General features: G+C 41.0%; 1 protein-coding gene across 1 annotated transcript in view; it reads right to left on the bottom strand.

Moving 5' to 3' along the window:
* The window catches only part of LOC137347995 (potassium voltage-gated channel subfamily H member 4-like), a 152,446-nt gene that overhangs the window by 22,396 nt on the left and 105,373 nt on the right, over positions 1-24,677 (bottom strand). The window contains exons 10-13 of the mRNA XM_068013067.1: positions 24,055-24,304; positions 19,620-19,834; positions 8,183-8,221; positions 5,776-6,137 (exon numbers count right to left, since the gene is read on the bottom strand). Of these exons, the coding sequence (XP_067869168.1) occupies positions 5,776-6,137; positions 8,183-8,221; positions 19,620-19,834; positions 24,055-24,304 (866 nt within the window). The remainder of the gene's footprint in view (positions 1-5,775; positions 6,138-8,182; positions 8,222-19,619; positions 19,835-24,054; positions 24,305-24,677) is intronic.

The raw sequence follows: 24,677 nt of genomic DNA, 5'->3' as shown, positions 1-24,677 counted from the left end.
TTCTTGCAAATTTAAAAACATTTTTATTTTTTTGTCCAGACAGATTAAATTCCCTGCATTGAATTCAGTTTGTACTCTTATCTCCACCTCGTGCTCCCTTTGACTGCGGTCTATCTGCTGAAGTGTGAGATCACAGAATATATCTGCTCATTCTGTTAATACTTGCATAGGATGTTGTGCTTACCTCAAATTAGATGAACCAACTAGGACCAACAAAGCTCATTTACTGGAGGCCCAAGTGAAATTGGCATTGAAACTCAGGATTTAGGGTTGGGAGTTCAGCGTCCAAGCACTGCTGCCCTATCTCTTGTGACCAACATGGAATAGAGGTTCTGCTGAACGGGCATCGACCTGAAACATAACTCTGTTTCCTTCTGCACAGATGCTGACAGACCTGCTGAGTATTTCCAGTATTTTCTGTTTTGATGTCATATTTCCAGCATCTGCAGCATTTTGCTTTTGTTTTGATGGAGTAGATGTCATTTATTTGTAAGTTCACACATTCAAGAATTGATGTGGGGAATCTATATTACAGGAGGTGGACTGAATTAGTTTTGGCCTTGTATAATACATGTCTTCAATTTTGGTGAAAAGGAAGTTAGTAACTAATTTAAAAGGTGCTTTTCCATTTCAGTCCCAGTTTTGGAATAAGCTTTCGGGCCGCTCCCCGTCATTTGCATTCCTAGTCAGTCCTCCTCTCCTCCATTTACATTCCATCCCCATTCGGCTCTTTCCCCCACCCCCCTGCCCATTCATATTCACATTCGGTTCTGCTCTTTCCCATTCCAATTTCCATTTGACATTTATAAATGTATTTATACACTTCTCCATCAGCCACTGGGCAGAAGCATGCTAGCCCAAGATGTGTGTGTAGAATGGCTGGCTGCAAATTGATAATGGATGTACCATTCCTAACTCTTACACTACACTTTCACTTTGCTTTGGAGTCAGATCAGGCCAATGCTATTGTTGTAGTGTGAAGACACACTGATGAGTTCTAGAAAGGCAACAAAGCAAAAACACATGTAAATTCACACCTATACATTAGTAATTGTACTTTAGCATGGTTTTTAATATCTGCCCTTGTCTATAGTGTCACCTTAGTTTTCCTTGCAACTTAAGCACCAGATAATTAAATATAATTAGCAGTTTGCTTATTTTATATTTACACCTTCCTCTGACAGTGACTCACGCAGTTTTCTAACCCGCATTCCATGCTTTTTTCAGGATTAGCAAAGGAAAAAGCAAAGGGCAGGTATGTGTAATTTGTTGCCCCAAAAACTCACTTCTCTCTATTCCTATGTAAAACCTTGCTGCACTTCATTTTTTTTTCAGTATGAGGCGTTGCTGATATGTGTTGGATTGTAGCTCAGAGTGCAAGTTCATGATTTATTATTTTTAGAACTGACAAGATTGGTGAGATTTATGATCAGTTAAAGTGACGCAGATTACAATATCAATTAAATAAAATCAAGCTGTGCTTAGTTTAGTGATGCATGTCAAAATAGGTACATTAATGAGGAACTGCTAATCTGGCTGGGGATCAGCTAGCAGGGTCTGTACATTCTGAACAATGTAGCAGGCCTGCAGTCCTTGCTTGTGTTCCAGTTTTCTTACCGTGCAGAAAATGATGCAAAATAGTGAAGATTATTAAATTGATGGGGGGAAGTGACAAATTACTAAAATGGTTGATCATCCCTCTCAAAGGGATCCAAGTCTCTTATTTGGCAACAATGATTTTTCACTATTGGTAAACTTGTGGTCGTTGGGCAATTAGGCAGCATTCAGATCGCAAAATTATCAATTATTGAATTCACCATTAAAGAGTTTGGTCAGTTTGAAGTGCTCCCAAAGTGATGGTGGGAGTGATGTCTCCTTGCTTTTAGAGTAAAGGGGCAGAGGAGAACCCGGACAATCTCTCCTCTGTTTCTAAACGGATGATTCTGCAACAATGATATCTGATAATTACAGTCAGAGGGAACAGTTCCATCTTTCCCCTAACACTGAGACATTTATTTAAGTGTCAAATAACATTACTGCGCTGAGCTGTGGAAATCTGGGTCATGCCTCCATGCTTCACCACACAGCGAGCTTTTGATGTCAGTCAGGCTGTCAGATAGGGAGGGCAAGCCCAGGTGATTTCCCCAAAGAAAGCAAGGAAAAGAAAAACAAAATCATGGAGTAAATTGGCAGGGATACTCCTGTGTATGTCTTGACAGCTGTCCCTTGCCACCTATTTCATCCCACTCATTGGCCACTGTCTGAGGTTGAACCAGAATCTCAGCCATCTCAGCTTCCTATCTGATCCTGAGCTAAGCTTCCAGTCACCTTATCCTCTTTGTTGTAAAGACTGGCAGCATTGCCCGTCTCTCTCCATTAAATCTTTTGAGGAAAAGTTCTCCAAGATTCTACCTTGCTCCATCTCAAAAATCAATATAACATTCAGAACACCGAATAGTTTTACATCCTGCATTATAAGGCTTTGTTCCTTTCCTTGGCATTCAATCACCATTTTTAATCTCTGCTACTTCTTTCCTCCCGGCACCCATTTTCCTCCCACTGTATTTTGATGATGCAGTCGCTACCTCTGTGTATTTATAACACCCTGTGTATCACTTAGAGATTTTGCCACTTGTAAGGTTCACAGTGTTCTCTTTGCTTTAGAGGCAAAATGGGCGATTATCCCCAGATACTCTAGGTGCTTAAGAGCCTCTGACGTAACCATGGTCTGAAAGCTAGTTTAGCACTAGATTCCATCTTGGTAAAGGCATTCAGAATGGCCGCATGGAGGATCGTTAAGGAACTGATTGCCATTTATATTGCCTGCTAGTGCTCATTAAAGAGGTTGTACGATATTTTGGTGAACAGTACTTGACCAAACACTCTCTCCTAATAGCCGCCAGCTGATTGGGAGTAAATATGTCATTGCAGAGGATTTCAAGTGCTACTTAAAGGCGTATCACATTTAACTATTCACTTGCCCCTGGAGATTTGAGGACTTTTGGAATACATCAGGAGACTTTCTGGGACACATTATCAAGACTTCACCAACACTCTATCAACATTTATTCAAAATTCTCTGATGTCTTCACCTAAAAAGAGTAAGTACTGTACTATTCTACTTTATTGGACACGTTTTAGGAGTTACCAGGAGAAAGGGAGTGCTTTGTCATTGACATCTTGCTAGGGGTCCTGCTTGGTCTGCAGGAGGAATGGGAAGAGGACATGAGGCCAGTTGAGAAGCACCAGCTGCTGCAGGATAGAGGGACTGGTGGTACAGGAAGGTGAGATGGACTATTTTCCCCTGCAGGTACAGGACATTCCTCCTCCTCTGGTCCTCCTTCACCAGGATCTCCAGTGCTCCATTCAAGAACCTGTGCATCCTTTCAGTCAGTCCCTGAGTCATCCTGAAATTCACCAATGTGTGCTAGCCCCTCCACACCTTCAATGGAAGCGGATGGTTGGTGCCACATAAGATAAAGTACAGTAGCATAGTGGCTATATCACTAGACTAGTAATCCAGGGGCCTGGACTAATGATCCAGAATTATGAGTTCAAATCCCACCATGGAAAATGGGAATTTTAATGTAATTAAATAAATTTGGAATAAAAAGCTAGTATCAGTAACAATGACTATGAAACTACTGCACTGTCATAAAGCCCATCTGGCTCATTAATATCCTTTAATCTTGTTGGGCCATTTCAAAGGGCAGTTAAGAGTCACACAGAGGCCAGACCAGGTAAGGACAGCAGATTTCCTTTCCTAAAGCACATTAGTGAACCAGATGATTTTTTAACGACCCTCGATGATAGCTTCATGGCACCATTACTGAGACTAGCTTTCAATTTCAGATTTTTAAAAATTAATTAATTGAATTTAAATTCCACCAGCTGCTCTGGTGGGATTTGAACGAGTGTCTCAGGGCATTAGCTTGGGCCTCTAGATTACTAGTAGTGCCATGGGATCTTTTGCATCAACCAGAGAAGGCAGGTGGGACCTTGGTTTAACATCTCACCTGAAAGACAGCATTGCTGAGAGTGCAACACTCCTTCAGTACTGCACTGGAGTGTCAGCTTTGATTTTTTTTTGTGTGTTCAAGTCCGAGTGGGACTTGCACCTGGAACCTTGGAATTCAGAGGTAAAAGTCATATCAACTGCACCACAGCTGCCCAGCCTAATCAGTGCTCGAGTTAAACTTGCAGGTGTCTGGTTTAGCAGCTTCTTATGGTAATCAGCAATTAGGACCAAAATTATACACTGAAACCAGATTTTCAAAAAGTGTAAAATAAAAGCAAAATACCGCAGATGCTGGAAATCTGAAATAAAAACACAAAGTGCTGGAAATACTCTAAAGCATCTTTATTTTTCCTTTAACCGGTATGTGTGTGCGTGTGGGTGTTGGGTATTTAGAAGGGAATGTATATATTTGCCACCATATTTCAAACTGTGTGTTAAAGCTTTGAATCTTTATTGACTAAGTCTTGTTTTATAATAAATTAATACTTTTGTTGTTTATTAAAGGAACCTGGTTGGTGGATTTTATTCTGAAACTAAAATAGAAAGAATATATAATTGGCCGCATCGATTACTGGGTAAACACTTAAATATATTTTGTGACCTGTGGAGAAGTGGAACTGGAGAAAGACAGTGCACTCCTCCCACCTTGGTCGTAACAAGAGAAACAAGGAATCTTTTTTCTGTATTGGTAACTCTCAAATGAAATCAGCTCAGAAACTCTGCATTTTGAAACTGCACATTGCTACAATTATAGAGATCAGGTAAGCTCCCCATTTTTAAAAAAGACAAATTTCACCCCCAAATTTTATTCCACAACTTCCCTGACGTCTGTTGTGATGGAAAATGCATCGACCAAAGTCTGTCTCAATCAGAGCCTGCCAGTTCATTTAGTGATTAATTTCCATCATTCATCAACATTGTAAATCCTAGAAGAACATTTTAGACTCATCCTGGCACAGATCTATAAATTAGTTTGTGGAATTTGCTACAATCCTATTGATGAAATGCTAAAAACAATCCACAACATTTGAACTGATCAACACCCAAATTTACCATTAAAACACATCGGACCGAAACTTTAGGCCCATCATGGGGGTGGGCATGGAGGCGAGTAGGCACCAAATTTTGCCCCGCTGGCCAGCGTGCCAGCCCCCCAATCCCATCTCGTCCTGGGGCCATTTTCCTGGAGGTAGGATAGGGGTGTGGGCGGCAGGGCTACTCACCTGCAAGTGCTGGCCGTGACTCTGTTAATTGTATTTCAATGGTTTGATTATACGCAGGTGAAGGGTGCTAATTGGGGTCTTAGTTGAGCACTTATAAGCAGACACTCACTGAGACTGGTGGAGGGTTTTGAATGAGGAGCTTCATGTTTGTAATCTGCACAATAAATGTGAAACTAAATAAATATAGTCTCCAGCATTATCCTTCCACAACCAGCTTTCTGAAGTTTAACACCGGGTAGCCAACTCAACTATTCAAAGGCCTCCTATTGGCTTTCCAGCTTCGAGAGGCCACCCACCATCCTTAATTGGATGGCGAGCCCGCTCTCTGGCCATTATTTGACCGATTCGGGGAAAATCAGTTTGGGCTTTTGACGCCCATTGGGGTTCTGAAGCTGGCAGAGAAACTCCCACCCATGGTCTTGTCTAAATAGGGTTGTTGGAAGTATACCAGTGTAGTGCAGTTCTCATCTTAAGTGTAGCATGATAATGCATATTGAGATATCCCATTGTCATAACATTTTGTTGGAGTCATACCTAGGACTTAGGTCAGGAGGTCCACAGCAGTTTAGAGATGGTAGAAGTAGTTTTGCTGGCTTTCGTGCATTACCATTTCCACCATTGGATGCAGTGTCTTCCTTTTTGCGTTGGGGGCTTCTTCCCCTTCTGCATTTCCCTGGTGACCGACTGCCAAGCCTTACTGTCGAAAAATGTTTGAGGTCATCTCCGAGCAAGCTACCAAGTGACCCTCGCCGGATCGGGCTGTTCAAACCAGGCAACGTGAGTTTCCTCCGACTCTTTGTTGCTGGTGAGAGGTGTGAATATTCATTTGGTTCATCCTCAGTTTCCAAAATGGAGGGCAGTTTCTTATTCGAATTGTCACTGCTCTCCAAACGACTCTAAAAAAAATAAATACAATTGTCTCATTAGTCTGTGCATTTCTTTTAGTGAGGAATGTAAGGACTCCAAGCCTTTCACTTTTGAAGAATTTGGTCCACCAACTCCCCCGCAGATGGGTTTCACAAGTTTTCTCATTTTCTGCTGAGCTGACCTCCAAGTTGAGGTGAACTGGAGTGAAGCAGTCCCAGTGTGACTTTCTAGTCAACTTACATCTGTTTATTATTTCAATGTAGGAAAAGCACCTACATTTCTGGCATTGGGTGTCAGCAGTCTTTTTAAGGGAGGAGAAAGATTATTCATAAAAATATTGTGGTGAAAATGATCTTAGTCACCTACTTTCTTCCCTCCTCGCTTGGAGTTCCTGACTGACGTTGAGGTATGGTTGCTTAGGCAGTGGCTGTCCTCTAGTATCCCAATAAGTAGCCATTCTTCTTGTGTGACACTGGTCTGAGTATGTAAGCAGACTATTTGAGCATTAACTCTAACCTTTCCTCACCCAACTTCCACATATGGTTATGTTCCAGCTGACTTTTACCCTCTGAAACGCTGAACCAAATGCAGCATCTCTACAGCTTCCTCAGCTGAGATCAGCTACCTCAGCAGGGAACAACAATTAGCCCTGGGCCCTTCCTGACCTTTCTGACCCAGCACTGATCTGGGTGGTCAGCAGACAGAATAAAAGTGAGATTGAATTAACTGAGCCAATTATTGAATACCTTCAGCAATTACATTAAAAAAAAACACTCACTGCCTGGATGGGCAACTTGACAGAGGAATGTGAGCCATGACAGAATGTGAGCCATGACAGTTTCAGAAACATGAAACTGCTGGACTGGAGGGTGAATTTGAGGTGTTGTTGCTAATGTATTCAGAAGACATATTTAACTCTTTTCAGCCTGGAGGTCTCATAATATCCACCTGAACCGATGGTAATTCACAGGATACATCACTCATCTCCAATTGTACAGCTTGTGGTCTTGCAAAACTGACCACAATGATAAGAAATACAAGAATGGTTCAGCCTCGATAAAGGAAGAGTAAAGCAGGTAGTTCCAAAATATATAGCAAAGATGTGGTCAAGCTTTCTGGATGGTTAGACTGAGGGAAAAAAAGGACCTTTCTTCAAAAGTCAACTGAAATACTTCTTAGGTCTTTGTGATAAAAATATTTAGGGCATTGGAACTGTGTGGCACAGTGGGTTAGGATCCTTCGACTGAAATTTCTGTGGGCGTTCTCCCAATTTACTGCCCTACTTTGGCAGTTGATCAGTGGAAGTCCCAGAGGAACAGAGTAAATGGCTGATAAAGGCCACAAGCAACAATTTACGCAGTGCCTTCAAGGTGTCTGCTGATCTGTTGCCAAAGTTGCAGTGAGGCATTATGAGGACCCCCTGCAAAAATGCTCCCGCCATCTTTTTGATTCTAACACTTGGGTTCAAATCCAGTCCAGATTGAGGAGATGAATGTCTCCACAGCCTGTTGGCGAAGTGCGCTGAAGTGAGAGAAGGAGTGAAGGGCTTTGAGTTACAATGCCATGTCAACTCTGGAGTCGGGTCTTGACTTGACTCTGGAATGGGTCTATGTGAGAAGTCAGTCTTAAACCAATATATGGGGTTTGTCACTGTATGAAGTATAATGCCAGTGTCCTGTCAAACCAGGAGTACAAAGAGTTGAGGGAACCCCCAGAATCGAGGTTTTAAAGCTGTTTAGAGCTGACAAGGAATCTTTTTCATACTAATGGAGCTAATTAATACTAATTTGTTTTGTGAATTCTGGGGAGCTTTGTGAATAGGTGGAACCACAAATACTGAGAACACACTCTGAGGTAGAATTGCAGTTGAAGCCAGATAGTTCTAATGAGATAATACGATAACTGCAAATCTCAGACTGATAGCTCCAATATAAATACAGAATGAGATTTCCCAGAATTTTATCGGGATTGTCAAATGATTCCCTTTGTTTCCCAGTTCAGTTTATTACTCATCACCATCCCAAGGTTACACCACAATAAATAACATTCTACACTAATATTCTAGCCACCTTACCTGAGAGAGTCTTGGGGATTTGGCAAACTTTGAGATTCCCTGTGAAAACAATAGATGTAATTAACATTGTGCAATCAGTTAGAACAGATCAGCAGCTCCATGAGAGTGAATTGTATTTGAGTCTATATTTAGAGGATCTAGCAGTGATAATTCTGGTGCAGCCAGAATATCTGAAGTAACTGGTATTGGAAATGTACTTAAAGCTGATTGGGGTGGACAGGAAGGTAATAGGTTTATTATCATAACCCTTGATTTTAACTGGTTAAAAACTGAATGGCAATGTGTACTTTCAAACCCCAGCACATGGGTTCAGGTTCTGTCCAAAAAGGTGGGAGGAAGGTCTCCTCTTGCTGCCAGATGTTATCTAAAATTAGCTTAAGCAGATTCAACCCAGGTCCGGGTGGAGTAAGCTTGCAGTACAAATATGTCTAGATATCAGCCTAATTGGGAGTCTGACTCCAATAGTCCATAAGCGTGGTTGCTGTGGGAAATGGGAATGTCACAATGAGCAATACAATTTACCATACAAGAACACATGAAATAGGAGCAGAAGTAGACCATATGGCCCATCGAGCATTCAATACGATCTTGGCTGCTCTTGGGCTTCAATTCCACTTTCCTGCCCACTCCCATATCCCTTGATTCCCTGTGAGACCAAACATCTACCTATCCCAGCCTTAAATATATTCAATGATGGAGCAGCCACAACTCTCTGGGGTACAGAATTCCAAAGATTCACAACCATTTGAGTTCAGTAATGTCTCCTCATCTCAGTCCTGTGACGGTGTCCCTGTGTTCTAGATTCCCTGACCAGTAGGAACAATCTCTCAGCTTCTACCCTATCAAGGCCTTTTATAATCTTGTATGTCTCAATTAGATAGCCTCTCATTCTTCTAAACTCCAGAGAATATAGGCCCAATTTACTCAGCCTCTCATCATAGGACAACCCCCTCATCCCAGAGACCAATTTAGTAAACCTTTGCTGCATTACATCCATTGCAAGTATATCTTTTCTTAAATATGGAGACCAAAATGGCACACAGTATTCCAGGTGCAGTCTTATCAAAGCCCTGGTACAATTTTATTAAGACTTCTTTATTCCTGTACTCCAATCCCCTTGCAATAAAGGCCAACATGCTGTTTTCCTTCCTAATAGCCTGCTGCGCCTGCATGTTAACTTTGTGCGTTCCTTGTACGAGTATCCCCAAGTCTCTCTGAATATCAACTTACCAGTTTTACACCTTTTAAAAAAAATTCTGCTTTTCTTTTTTTACGACCAAAGTGAAAAACTTCACACTTCTCTACATTATATTCCTTGTGCCACCTTGTTGCCCACTCACTTAACCTGTCTATATCTCTTTGCAGCCTCTCTACATCCTCCCTGTAGCTTACCTTTCTACCAAGCTTTGTATCATCAGCAAACGTAGATACATTACTCTCTGTCTTTTCATCCAAGTCATTAATATAGAGTGTAAATAGCTGAGGCCCCAGCACTGATCCTTGTGGCACCCCACAATACACTGCCTGCCAACTTGAAAATGCCCCATTTATGCCCACTCTCTGCTTCCTGTCTGTTAACCAATCCTCTATCCATGCTAATATATTACCCTCAATATCATGAGCCCTTATCTTGCCCATTAATATTTATGTGGCACCTTATTGAAAGCCTTTTGAAAATCCAGGTATACTACATCTATTGGTTCTCCTTTATCTACCCTACTATTTACAACCTCAAAAATCTCTAATACATTTCTCAAACAGGATCTCCCTTTAGTTAAACCATGCTGACTTGTTCTAATCATACCACGCTTTTCCAAGTGAAATGTTAAGACTTCTTTAATAATAGTTTCCAGCATCTTCCCAATGACTGATGTTAGTTTAACTGGCCTGTAGTTCCCTGTTTCCTCTCTACCTCCTTTCTTTAAAAGTGGCATAACATTTGCCAACTTCCAATCTGACGGGACCATTTCTGAATCTAAGGAATTATGGAAAATCATAGCCAGCGCATCCACTATCTTGGCAGCTATCTCTTTTAGAACCCTTGAACGTAGACCATCTGGTCCCAGGGACTTGCCAGATTTTAGTCCCTCAAGTTTCTCCAACACTTTTTCTCGGCTGATATCAATATCCTTAATTTTGTCACTCCTTTTAGCTCCTAGGTTACTGGTATTGAACTTGTGTCTTCTACTGTGAAGACAGACACAAAATATTTGTTCAATGCCTCTGCCATTTCCTCATTCCCCAGGATGATTTCTCCTGTCTCTGCCTCTAAGGGACCAACGTCTACTTTAGCTACTCTCTTCCTTTTTATGTACTTATAAAAGCTCTTACAATCTGTTTTTATATTGCTGACTACTTTACTCTCATATTCTATTTTTCTCTTTTTATCAACTTTGTGGCGGCCCTTTGCTGGTTTCTAAAACATTCCCAATCCTCAGACTTGCTACTCTTTTTGCAACATTGTAAGCCTTTTCTTTTAGTCTAATACTCTCATTACCTTCCTGACTGAGCCACGGATGGGGCTTTATTGATGAGTTTTTTGTTTTTGAACAGAATGTACTTTTGTTGAACCCTTTGAATTGTTTCTTTAAATGTTTCCACTGTTCATTTACCGCCATACCTTCCAGTCTATTTACCCAGTTAACCTTAGCCAGTTCTCCCCTCATACCTTCGTAATTGGCTTTGTTTAAGTTTAAGATTCTTGTTCGTGATTGAAATGTGTCACTTTCAAACTTCACATGAAATTCAATGTTATTATGATTACTATTTCCCAGTGGATCTTTTACGATGACATTGCTTATTAACCCTGCTTCATTACACAATACCATGACAATATTGTTCTTCTAGTAAAAGCACTAAAATCAATCCACCCATCACCTATCCATAAATAATGTCTTGAACCTTATTAATAATATTGCATGCTACAACCTCATGGTCAATACTGTCCTGTCCACCTGCAGCATCCGAATGGGAAAGGTCATCTCCAACAAGCCTGGCTACTTCCTTTCCTGGAGAAATGGGAGAATATTGTGCTGTGGGAAGTTGATAGGGTTTAACTGTGAAGGGACAGAGTGATGGCTTCCTAATAACAACAGTAAGTAACCCATTTACACGTTAAAATTTCTCACTCGGAATATTCTGGCATTTTATATAAACACTGTTTTTGGGGTTATCGTTGCTGCAAAGTGTGAAACACATCTGGGAGTTTCATTTCAGTTAACAACTGTTTTAAAATAGGACAAACATTAATTTATCACAAACAATATAACCAAAGCGCAAAGCGGAAATTGAACAGCTCAAGTCCTTCTCCTTACCAGCTGTTCTGAGGGAATTCAGAAATGTATACATATATTTGATTTTATTACATTGTGTGATGAGAACAGCTGCTTCTTAATCACCACAATTTTTAACATGGAAATTTTCCCCATTCTGTGTCTGATTAACATAATCTTCCCATGAGCAATAGGCTGCTAGCTCTTACTGGTAGGCACAGAGGAATTATGAGGCTAGGTGAGCGCATGTAATCCTACCAAAAGAAATGTTTTACTAATATTGAGCCCAGAACAATCTCTCCATCTAATCCTCCAAACTGTCAACCACCCTTGATCACATCAAGCTTACCAACATTCTGAACCCCGGAGAGTAACAAGCTTGTAAGCGTCCAGCACAGTAGTAGGACTTAGTAACGAGCAGGCTTACGTAATCTCCTGCTTAGCTAGCTATGAACTGGCACAAAGTGCCATTGCTGTGCAATAAATTTGGACAAGTAAACTTACATTTGGCCCAGTTGCAATTCCATCATTGAAAAGCCATATTAAATGCTGAAATCATGCTGAAACACTTACACCATCATTACCATGCAGCATTACTGCTACTGTTTGCAGCAGCAAATGCACACTTGAATGTGGTACGTGTGGCAGGATGCCAGTTTACAAGTATTGGTAGCGTCTCTGGTTTCCAGGGAATCAGAAGAAGAAATGCTGGAATAGAGATGCCAGCTTGAATCTGCCCATGTGTTCTATGCTCCAGTGCCTCTGAACTCATACCAGTGTGAAATGTAAAGGGCTGCATTTCCATGATAGTGAGACAAAACTCCACAATCCTCTATGGTTCATGCAGAGCCCATGCTTGATGAATTCTGGCATGATTGACACCATGTAAGGCAAGGTGGTCCTTTCTGTAGGAAACTAAGCACTTTTGCCACATTGTGCAGTTGAATAAAAACTGCAATAGTATAAGAAAAGACAGTTAAGTTCCTAGACATGTTGAATATTATATATATATATATATATATATATATAGTCATAGAGATACAGCACTGAAACAGGCCCTTCGGCCCACCGAGTCTGTGCCGACCAACAACCACCCATCTATACTAATCTTACATTTAATCCCATACTCCCTACCACATCCCCACCGTCCTTCAATCCTCCTACCACCTACCTCCACTAGGGGCAATTTACAATGGCCAATTTACCTATCAACCTGCAAGTCTTTGGCTGTGGGAGGAAACAGGAGTACCCGGCGGAAACCCACACGGTCACAGGGAGAACTTGCAAATTCCACACAGGCAGTACCCAGAACTGAACCCGGTCGCTGGAGCTGTGAGGCTGCGGTGCTAACCACTGCGCCACCCCACGATTTTGCTTATAGTTAGTTGGAGCTTTTTAAAATTGTATTTGTTGTAACAGAACAAAAATCGTGGACAGACCTGGATGCCACAGAGCCACCACTGGACTTAATACTTAATGTTAACTATTACTATTATGAAAAGTAATAGAAAGGTAATATATAAAGCCATTTGGTATGGTAGTGCAGTGATTATGTTACTGGAATAGTAATCCAGAGATCTGACTAATAATTCAAAAAACTACTTCCAGGGCTGCAAAGCCTTTGGAGGTGTCACAAAAGGCTGAATTTTATGCAGGAACCAGGGGTCCCGAAGATGGGCCAGAAAGGTGAGGGGAATCCCGCCTTGGCCATTTGGGAGATCCCCAGCTGCATTTTACAGTGCTCAGGCAGTTAACTGCCCGTCGTCTGGGTTCCCATTCCTTTAAGGACAGGACCATGCCTCCAAGAGCTGCTGGCCAATCACAGATTGCAGTGCCCATTGCTGAGACAGCAGTAGGCCCGGGACCAGGAGCAGCCATAGAGCCTTGGGTTGCAGGTAAGTGGGGGCGGGCTCGCTGGGGCCAGTCAGGCAGTCCACGATGAGGGGTGGGGCTTGGTTGGTGAGGGCAGGAGTTGGGGGATGTGTTGGCATGGGGGTGACCTTTGCCATGGAGGCCCTCCATGGGCCATAGATTGCCCAAGCAGGAGGGCACCCCCCCCCCAACCCATAGGGAGGCCGCTGGTTCTACTGGGTGGCCTCTCTACATTGCAGAGGGACCCCCTGCTGCTGATTAAATGCCAATCGTGGTGGGAAGGGGCCCTTAAGTGGCCATTAGTTTGCCACTTAAGAGCCTCAATTGGCATCTGGGTGGGATGGTCATCCTCGGCCTTCCCCGCCCCTGACAAAGTTCAATGGCACGAGAAGGCAATGGACACTCCACTCCCGCCTTCCGTCGCCATTTTTGGGCCCCCCCACCTCCTCCCAATCCATCCCTAGAGGGTTGATAAAATTTAGCCCCATCAATACAAGTACTTACATATGCACTCACACACACACATATCCACTCACAATCAGATTTCTAATCGTGCTTCTGATCCTTTTTATAATAAAATGATGAATTTTAATCTATCCTGGCAACTTGGAATAATCTTGTGGATTAAGTTTAACAATTCCTTTTACATTCAAATAAATACAACCAGTTTAGATTTTTAGACATATTTTGAAAAGCGGTGAAAGCTTTGTGATGAAGGCATCACCTCCCAACAACCTTCGATCTTGCATGCACACTGCTCTCAGCCCGTCATGATAACAAATGTTAAAAGCACAGTTTTCTATAATGTACTCCAGATTATTATACCCATGAGATGATTCCTTAATAAAAATAGTGCCCCATGTGAAATGTTCTGAATCTGATTTCTGCTGTTGACTTAGGTAAGTAGGCCACAGTGCGATGCATCTATAAACAGATGGCTCTCATCAGAAGTCCACAGAAACACATGCCCTAAAAGGGATTTTTACAAGTCTGTTAATGCAATAACTTTTCAAGTTAGTTTTTTTCTGGAAAATGGATCTAGTACTGAGGAAGACAATTCTGCCGTTATTGTAATACTTTAATTGTCCCTCCCCAAGTATCCAGCCGCATTACCCACTTACAACCAGAGTCTACAATTCTCGCCTCTTGAGCATCCCCGATTTTAATTGTTCCACCAGTGGTTGCCCCGCATTCATGTGCCCAGGCCCCAAGCTCTAGAATATTTTCCCTACACCTCTCTGCCTCTCTACCTCACTTATTACCTTTAAGACACTCCTTAAAACCAACCTCTTTGACTAAGCTTCTGACCCAATATCTCCTTATGTGGTTCAGTGTCATAAATGGTTTTATAATGCTCCTGGGATATTTTATTATGTTAAAGGAACTATACAAGTATAAGTTGTTGTTATTGAGACAGAAAGAGAGAATTTCTGATCCAATTAGATGTATGTAAAACCCTCCTGCACCAAGCAATTCCCTTCTATAAGCTATGTATGATCAGACAACGTCAACATGGTTTTATAAAAGGAAAATCATGTTAAACAAATGTATTAGAGTTTTTTTGAGTATGTTAGTAGTAGGGTAGATAAAGGGGAACCAGTAGATGTAGTATACTTGGATTTCCAAAAGGCACTCAATAAGGTGCCACACAAGAGGTTAACATGCAAGATAAGTGCTCATGGATTTTGGGGGTGATATATTAGCATGGATAGAGGATTGGTTAACGGACAGGAAGCAAAGGGTAGGGATAAACGGGCATCTTCAAGTTGGCAGGCTATAACAAGTGGAGTGCTGCAAGGATCAGTACTGGGGCCTCATATTTACAATCTATGTTAATGACTAAGATGAAGAGACAGAGAATAATGTATCTAAGTTTGCTGACGATACAAATCTAGGTGGAAAGGTAAGCTGTGAGGAGGACACAAAGTGGCTGCGAAGAAATGTAGGCAGATTAAGTGAGGGGGCAACAAGATGGTAGATGGAGTATACTGTGGGGAAGTGTGAGGTTATTCACTTTGGTGGTAAGAATAGAAAAGCAGAATATTTTTTGAAAGGCGTGAAACTTGTAAATGTTGATGTTCAGAGAGACTGGGTGTACTCGTACAAGGAACACAGAAAGTTAGCATGAAGGTACAGCAAGAAATTTGAAAAGAAAATGGCATGATAGCCTTTATTGCAAGGGGATTGGAGTACAAGAAGTCCACTACAATTTTACAGAGCTTTGCTTAGACCACACCTGGAATACTGTGTGCAGTTCTGGTCTCCATATTTAAGGAAGGATATACTTGCCTTGGAGGCGGTACAGTGAAGGTTCACTAGATTGGTCCCTAGGATGAGAGGGTTATCCTATGATGAGAGGCTGAGTAAATTGGGTCTATATTCTCTGGAATCTATATGAATGAAAGGTGATCTCATTGAATCATACAGGATTCTGAAGGGGCTTGACAGGATAGGTGCTGAAAGGTTGTTTCCACTGGCTGGGGAATCTAGAACAAGGGGGCACAGTCTCAGGATAAGGGACCAAATATTTAGGGCTGAGATGAGGAGGAATTTCTTCACTCAAAAGATAGTGAATCTTAGGAATTCTCTACCCCCAGAGGATTGTGGATGCTCTGTCATTGAATATATCTAAGGCTGAGATATACAGATTTTTGGTCTCTCAGGGATTCCAGGGATATGGAGAACAGGTAGTAAGGGTGTTGTTGAAACCCAAGATCAGCCATAATTGTATTGAATGGCGAAGCAGGCTTGACGGGGCCATATGGTCTACTCCTGCTCCTCTTTCTTATGTTCTTATTTTCGTAAGCCCAGATGATATTACTATGTGAAATAGCCATCAGGCAACCCAACCTGATTTCTCATGGGGATGCATTCACAGTACAAATGGTAGATCACAAACTGATAACAAACCATGAATATCAATCAGCGAGATCATAAGAATGACTGCTGTAGAAAATAGGAAAGGTTCACATTGGTGCAGTAGGGGTTCCTCTTCTGAAGATGGACATCGCAGGGATAAAGTAAAGGGCATTTTTTGACATAACTAATTAGTGAAGTCCCTGACCTGTGAATGCTTAATGCTGACACTAGCTGCCAAAGAAAATGCTGGTGGACTTCAAGAAAAACCATTGGGTGGTCACTTTAGCATCCAGCCCAATGATATTTAATGCAGCAATGAGGCCTTTATATTTTGCCAGTGCGAAGATGCAAGTATGATTCTCTTTTATATATATTTTTCGGTCTCCTGTGATGTTGCTCACAGTTATTCCAGGGGTCTGGAGAAGAAGGACGGCAGATGCATGGGAATACCATCACCTGCAAGTTCCTCTCCAAGTCACACATCATCCTGACTTGGTCCTATTTTGCCATTCTTTCACTGTCGCTGGGTCAAAAACCTGGAACTCCCCCTCTAGCAATACTGTGGGTGTACCTACGCCACATGGACTGCAGCCGTCCAAGGTGGTGGCTCACCACCACCTTCTCAAGGGCAAGGGATGGGCAACAAATGCTGGTGTAGCCAGCGATGCTCACATCACATGAAAGAATTTTAAAAAAAATTCTCTGTTCATGATGCTCTCAGGGCCAGGACACTTAGCCCCTGCTCTTCCACTCACTGATCTCCTGCTGTTATCACTTGGGTTGAGGTCCCATGCTACCACTGGCCAAGTGTCAAAAGTGCTTTGTTACCAGTCCCTATATTGGTAACTTATGGCTGCTTTCTGTTAGTGGTTTTGCACGATGATTGATCAGTGTGCAGCATGTAGGCAGCAAAGATCCTTCAATCGTACAGGCACAAACTTTCTTTTTAAAATTACTGATAAGTTGACCATGCTTTTCCCATGATCCATTGATTAATCGGCTTTTTATGTCTCTATACACAAGCTGAGGGTGGAGTTAAAAACCATAAAACTAATTGCCATTTTTCACAGTTGCCACAAAACATACATTGCTGCAGTCGTGGATTTAGTGACTTATTAAGACTGGTTGTCATTTACTTGAGCTCAGACAGTGTTACTTACCTCTTTTTGTTATTGATTGTGCTCTCCTTCTGCAACACCAAACAGGAACAGCTGGAATTTGAATTTATCATACAATTGAAACTCAGTTCTCCTACCCCCTCCCTCCCACTCAGACAAAAATGGCCGTGAGGCAACATCATTTTGATATTTGGTTAAAAAAAAAAGATTTGCATAGAAATTGACTAAGATTGCATTTAGTTTAGTGTTTCTTCACACTGAATTCCGGATCTGGAATTATTCCCCAAATCCAAGTATATGCTCAATATCCTCATGTTTTCTAGGTAATCTGGCAAGTAATATCTTTAATGAAATATCCAATTAAGAGTAAGCACATGATAAAGGAAATTTCAGTGAGATGATGCGGCAAGGATGCCTGCAGTTGAATACCAGATGTGATGACTTTAACACAATGCTGTGTTGTGATGATGGTCCTATCTCGTTCATTGATCATCAGGTGTCTTTCCCAATCTTGTTTTAATTAGTAGCAGTTTGGCATTAAATTGACTAGACGATTCACTAACAAATGAACAAAATCTCTGACCTGCAAACTGTAAATAAGATGGCTTCTCGTGGGGCTTAATGGGCAATTTACTGAGCCTGACATGCAGTCATATAAGAACACAAGATAGATATGGTTGGGAACGTTATTTGGCCATTTTTAGCTCATCCATCCAGAATTATCCTATAATTCCCCCATCACATCCTCCAATGGTTCCAGAATGGCTGCCTTCACTACCCTAAGCAGAAATTCATTCTATGTGGTGATCACTTTCTGTGTGAAAAAGAACTTCCTGACATCTGTCCTAGCTGGGGAGTGGGACCAGATAAGTAGCTTTTTCAGAGAGCCAGTATGGACACGGTGGGCTGAATGGCCTCCCTCTGTGCTGTAACCATTCTATGATTTTATTCTGTAAATTTATCTTTTACGTGTATTTAGTTGCAGCAGTGTTCTTAATCTACCTTTTTCCCCCCAATACCATATGATTCTCCATATAGTATATTTGGGCTGGAATAATTGGATAAATTTCCAAGACCGGTCAATGTATTTTTTCAGAATTATCAGGACACATTTGGATTTAGGCAGTTTTACCATAGACTGATTAGAAATGCATCTGGATATAGAGTGTAAACCAAATTTTCAGCGAGATACTCAAATCAGTGGATTAATACACATGGGGTGACACATTTGGTGATGATGCATTCTGATAACTTTAATGACTCACTACTATTCAGTCTTTGTTTTGTCTTTATTCTCATCATTCTAGGTTGGATTCTAATTAGTTTTGTTGGAAGAAAAGAACATTTGCTATTGATAATTGTGTTCACTTCTGGAAATGTACTGCAAAGAGTCAGATACATTGGCCAAGAGTTTACTTCATGGGCATAATCCAGAAATTAGACCTGAAAATGCAACCATTTTGCTGATGTCAAGTTATATTCAAGTATCCTGCCAATCTCATTAGAACATGCCCAAATTTAAAATGTAAAATGGGTGAAAATCAGTGTAAATAATCAGGACCCAAGGAAATGCCAAACCCACACAATATATATATTTTTTTAAGTATGAAAATTTAAGTTTAAACTTCTTTTTACCCATCATTTTTACACATCAGGCAGAGCATGATCAAGAACCTACAATCAAGGAAAATTTACAAATTTTCATATAATTTATATTTATGCCATACAATGCATTCAAAGAAACAAAATACAGAATAGGTCTCAGTGAGTAATTAAAAAAACACTCAAAAAAACTGCAATAAACCGCCAGAATAATGACTGTTTTCTCCATGTTCATGACAGAAGTCAATAGATTTCTGGATGCAAATGACATCAAGGGATATGGGGATAGTGGGAAAATTGACGTAGAGGTAGATGATGTGTTTGAATGGCGGAGTAGGCTCGATGGGCTGAATGGGCTACTACTGCTCCAATTTCCTATGTTCCAATGTTCTAAGTACCATTGGGGGTACTTGAATGTATCAGTTGGGGGTGTGGCCAGTTTTGTGGGCAACGACTAATTTGGATGGAGGGGTAAATGGACAGTTGTAAAAGATCAAGGAGACTTGGAGTATTGTAAATACATGTTTAATGCACTTATGCCAAAATTTGGAGATCTTTTCAGGGATTAGTTTGTGCCCAAATTACATGGGTCTCTGGCTGCAAATGCAGAAGAAACTCCGAACCATCGTATCTGAGCTCAAGCATGCAAACAGACAATTGTGCTTCAAAAGTATGATTTCTAAAAGTCAAATATTTTCAGAGGTCTGCTCTTACCAATGCTTCACGTCCTTCTTCAAGGTTAAAGGTCAGATCACGGTGGATGTCAGCTAGGAATTTGCTTGAGTATTCAGGATAAAGCTCCAGTACCTCAGATAGGCCCCTCAGACTGATGTATTGCAGGTCACAGTAAGTTAATGCTTTGACATCAGCATTTGTTTTAATCACCCGGCCCTTGGTCGAAAGATCTGCACCAATCAGGTCCCCTTTGCCTGCATGGAAAACAACACAGAGAATCTTTTTGTATCTGTAACATCAATTCATTCCAAATCCAAATCTTTTTGGTGGATGGGAATTAGGGAAAGTAATCATGAGCAGAGGTTGACTTATGGTATGCAGGGACCTAAAACAGGAATGAAAATGGGCAGTCTATACAAGGCAGAACCGCATTCAGAAGGTTACACTGATGCAGTTAGATGAAATAAGGTGGAAGGAGGCTTGTGTGAAGCATAAATACTGGCTTGGACTGGTTGGGCTGAATGACCTGTTTCTGTGCTGCAAATTCTACGTATGTAATCAAAATATATTACAAACATTTCTGCTCAATATATATTAAGGAAAGTGAGAACTGGATATGCCTTTTTAAGAATCCATATCCCGTTCAATCAAAATTCAAAGTTCATTTTTCCACTTGGTCAAAATCACTGAGATTAGACAGCACAATGGAACAGATCTTTGGAGCACCAACACAAGTCATTAGACAAGTGATCTCTCCATGTGGTGAAATTCCAGTCTCAGTCTTGCTATTAGAGGAGGGACTGAGTAGTGACCCAGCACTTCCTCACAGTATTTCTTACAGTAAATCAAAGCCACGAGGCATTATATGATGCACCTATCAATGGCCAGTTTCAAAATACCACTGTTGAAGCCTGAGAGCCTGACTGTTTAGTGAGATATGGTATGGAAGACCTAAGGCAGGAGATTTGAACTTCCCTCGAAAATGGAGATTTAATTCGACAATTCCCACATTTTTTCTGTATAGATACACCAAGGACAGTCTTTAGATTATCTCCCTTGATAATACCTTTAATTCTTCTCCCCCAATCTAACACCAACTACCACCCCTCAGACTAGGTAATCATGAACATTTGACCTTAAGATAATTATCTCCAATTTTCCTACACTTTGTTTTTCCAGACTGCACAAACATATTTTCTGCTTAGCATGCTTTGAATCCATAAAACTACCTTTTCATTTTGTCTACACAAGTTCGATCAATAAGCTTACTGATAAACTGCATATGGTTGATTAGTTAAAAAGTTTATACCTTTGAAACTAAGATTTCTTCAGAAACGCTTCTGATTGAGCACTGGGCATTTGGGTTACATCAGTGTCTCTTCACAACGGGAGCCTGATTTTCAAATCCAGCCCAGACTGATGGGTTGAAAGGGTCCTGCATTAACTGAGCCCTAAACTACATCCTAATGGATGCAATTTTCCATCACCAGTACTGGTTGACAATTGCTGTTTCAACATTTGCTATTTCTGTGGTTGAACAATGGATCAATCCATCGAGACCAGAGAGGACAGCAATAAAATTGAAGTTATATGTTCAAAATCATTTTAAGAAGGATGTTTGAAGTTATTAATTTGGGTTGGTAAGTTGCTTTTGTCACTCCAGTTTTTACTTCTGCAAATATGAATCTTTTAAGTTCTTTATCTAAACCGATCAGTTTAACGTATTTACTGTCCACTGAAGCTGATGTCTTTGAGTTCCACTATACTCCCTTTTCACTGTAAATATCAAACATGATTTCTTTTGTAAATTAATTTACTGTTTCTAGAGTTTACAGACTTCAAACACCTAGGGGATATTGTGAATATATGAAGAACTGGTCTATTTCTAAAAAATCTGATTGAACACAGTATCTTACAGAAAATCCCATCATCCACGAGAGCTGCAAATGATAACATGGGGAGAATATTTTATCTCACTTCAATCTTTTTTTGAGTGCTGTAAAGTCATGCAGGGCTATCAGGAGCGCTGTTTGCCTGATGCAGTTCTTGAATCATTAGGACGTTCTTCAGAATAACCCTCTCAGTCAAAACCCCCTGGTAATCAGCTGCTTGCCACTGTTATTTTAATAATGGCATAGAGGATGAAAGGAAAGAATGAGGCAAATTGTCTCACAATTGAATTTGAGTTGGAGAAGGGGGTTGTCTACTAGTTTACAAAAAAATTTGCAAACAGTTCTCACTTTCGCAATGCATATTACATAAACAGCCTCAATGAAAGAACTCCCTCCTACTCATATTATATAAACCTGTAGCTTAGCAACAGCAGCAATATCAATTTGGTGTTTCAGTACATAAACAAAGTAAACTGATTGGTGCTTTGGTAGAAATTAAACCTATTCCAGGGTCATTGTTGTTCAAAATGAGACGGTATTATTTTAAGGACACTGCATTCAGAATCTGATATAAAGAAAAACCATGAAAGTTAGAAATCGAAATTAAAATAGCAAGAGCTGGAAATTTCCATCAATTTTCACACCGCAGCAATAAAATATTATTATGTACAGATTACTTCTTACAAACTAGTGGACGTTAAGTTTATGGTTAACAAGTAATAATTTGCCTCATTCTTTTCCCCCACTTCATAGTTGTCAGCTTGGCTCAATTAGTAGCATTTCCATCTTGGAGTCACACGTTTGTGGGTTCAAGCCCCACGCCAGGAGTTGAGCATTTAACCGAGGCTGACACTTCAAGGCAATACTGAAGAAGTGTGACATTGTTGGGAGTTGTAGACTATTCAGGTGGATGTAAAAGATCCCATGAGACTATTTGCTAGCTAAGTAGGGACTGTTTCAGTAGGGACTTTATTTTTTAAGTTGTTTGTTCATTTCATTTGCTATTTGCTGCTTAACCACAACCAATGGGTAACCACTAGAAGCTAACCAGCCACCACCACTAGACAGCTAGCCCTCCCCATAGCACAATGGGAATAGTACAGTTTGGTTCGCCAGGTTACTGCAGTAAATGAATTGGGAGCAGGAAATCTAACATCAGTGGGAGAGGGCGATTCAGTGGGAAAGGTAACAGGAATGGGAGATGTACTGACAGAATCAGCAGCAGGAGAGTAATTGTCAGTGGGAAAACCAAAGGAGTGGGAAAGGCAATGGCATCATCTTCAACTAGGAACCGGCAGCAGTGAGAAAGGCAGCCGATGAGGAGCAGGCGAAGGAAGAAGAGGTAAGAGAGGCAGCAGTAAGTGGGCATTATACGAAAAATCAACTGTACCTCACACACCCCTTCTCCTAATTTTGAATCCCTTCTATTGCTACCCATTCTCTAGCTATACATCTTGTGCTGCACATTCTGTCACTTCGGCAGCAAGGGAGGAATTCCATTGGGTAGGTGTTTGAGGCATATGAAGATATTTGTAACAACCCAAAAGAAAGCTTGCCTCTAAAACTTTAAAGTGGGTATATGCTCTATACCTGCACGTCCCTTCAACTGCACCCCTGCCAAGCCCCTAGTTATTAGAAACATTCTTCTTCCCTCATTCATTGAAACTCTTTCCCACATTTCCCTCAGTTCACAGAATCAATCCTCTTCACCCATTTTGTCTGGTTCTGCCCACTGCTGCTTTGCTTAGGAATCCAATTCCTTATGTCATCCCTAAACATGAACATCTCAAACTGTCCTTCAAAGAAAATAAGGCCAAAAAGCAAATATTAAAAGATATGGGCAGTGAGCACGAGAGTGTGATTAGATTCGGCAGCTCATGTGGAGAAGAATCCTGGCACAGGCTTGCTGTTTTTGTGCTGTAACATCTTATGATTCAATATCTGGGCGGAAATTCCAAAACTAGATCCACGGAAGTTTATTGCAGGAAAATAGGTCATCCACGACCACCCTCATCACCCATAATTCAATCCACAGCATCTGAAGAATCAGATTGAAACAGGAGTTAAAGTGGGACCATGATATCTGAACTGTGATGGACCATTCTTATTGTAATGGATGAAATTTAAATCCCAGCTGATTCTTACTTACAAGTATGGACACCAGGTGTAAAACACTGAATATCTTCCCAAAACGAGATGAGTTGGCATGTATGCCAGACTGATTTAAGTAGCTGTTTGCTTAAAGCTGAAATACAGAGAAATACAAAACTGATCTATGCACTGAAGAACACCTGAGCTTAATAAGCCAGAACCAGGTCAAAGAAATGAATGGAAACTACTTTTTGTTCTATAAATGTATACTTTGGTGGCCATGCCTTCAGTTGCAAAGGTCTTAAGCTCCGGAATTTCCTCCCTCAACCTCTCTAACTCTCTCTTTTCCTTTAAGATAGTCCTTAAAACCAACCTCTTTGACCCCATGTTTGGACCACATCCAAGTGAAGAATATGTCAAGAGGCATAAAACACAATATTTAAATGATAGTCAACTATGTCAAGTGAAGCTCAAATTCTGTTAGCTCTTACCAAGAATTGCCAGTACCATGTTATCTTTCAGAACTTCCATTGAACCTGAACACACAAAGTAGTTTGCCTGCAGTGCATCACCCTGTCTGATGAGGTACTCTCCTGGGGCACAGAAAGAGGTTTTGATATGGAGGGACAGCGATCTCAGGCACCCACGACTGGCCGATATAAAGAGGGGTAACTGCAGAATCTCCTTGTTGAGGTGCATGGCAATGTCGGCACGTAGCTCGTCTGGAAAATCTCGTAAAAGCTGCAAAACATAAAGCGAAGATTTGAACTTAAAATCCCAGGATGTGCTTCAGTACAGAACTCAATACACATTCTCAGTAGCGAAAATGTAAGGCATAATTTGAAGTTAAGAGGGCTTTTTGGGGTGTGTTCCAACTTGACCGTTCCTATCAAAGACATGAGTACCTTTCATAGACCTCAAACATTTGATGCCAGTGGAGAATAGTCCTAAGACACTAATTGTCTTTTACTCTTTAGCAGGCTAACCGGTATAACATTACACTGAAGTTGGATAACCAAAGAGCCCACACAGATTTTACATTGTTGAGCCCAACTTAGACCACCAACATGCAACATCACAAAGTGATACAGGTTTAGGCTTACAATTCCGGCAG

The sequence above is a fragment of the Heterodontus francisci genome, chromosome 33, assembly GCF_036365525.1.
Source record: "Heterodontus francisci isolate sHetFra1 chromosome 33, sHetFra1.hap1, whole genome shotgun sequence".
Lineage (NCBI taxonomy): Eukaryota > Metazoa > Chordata > Chondrichthyes > Heterodontiformes > Heterodontidae > Heterodontus > Heterodontus francisci.
The sequence above is the reverse complement of the archived record's forward strand: the minus strand, read 5'-3'. Positions and strand labels throughout refer to the sequence as shown.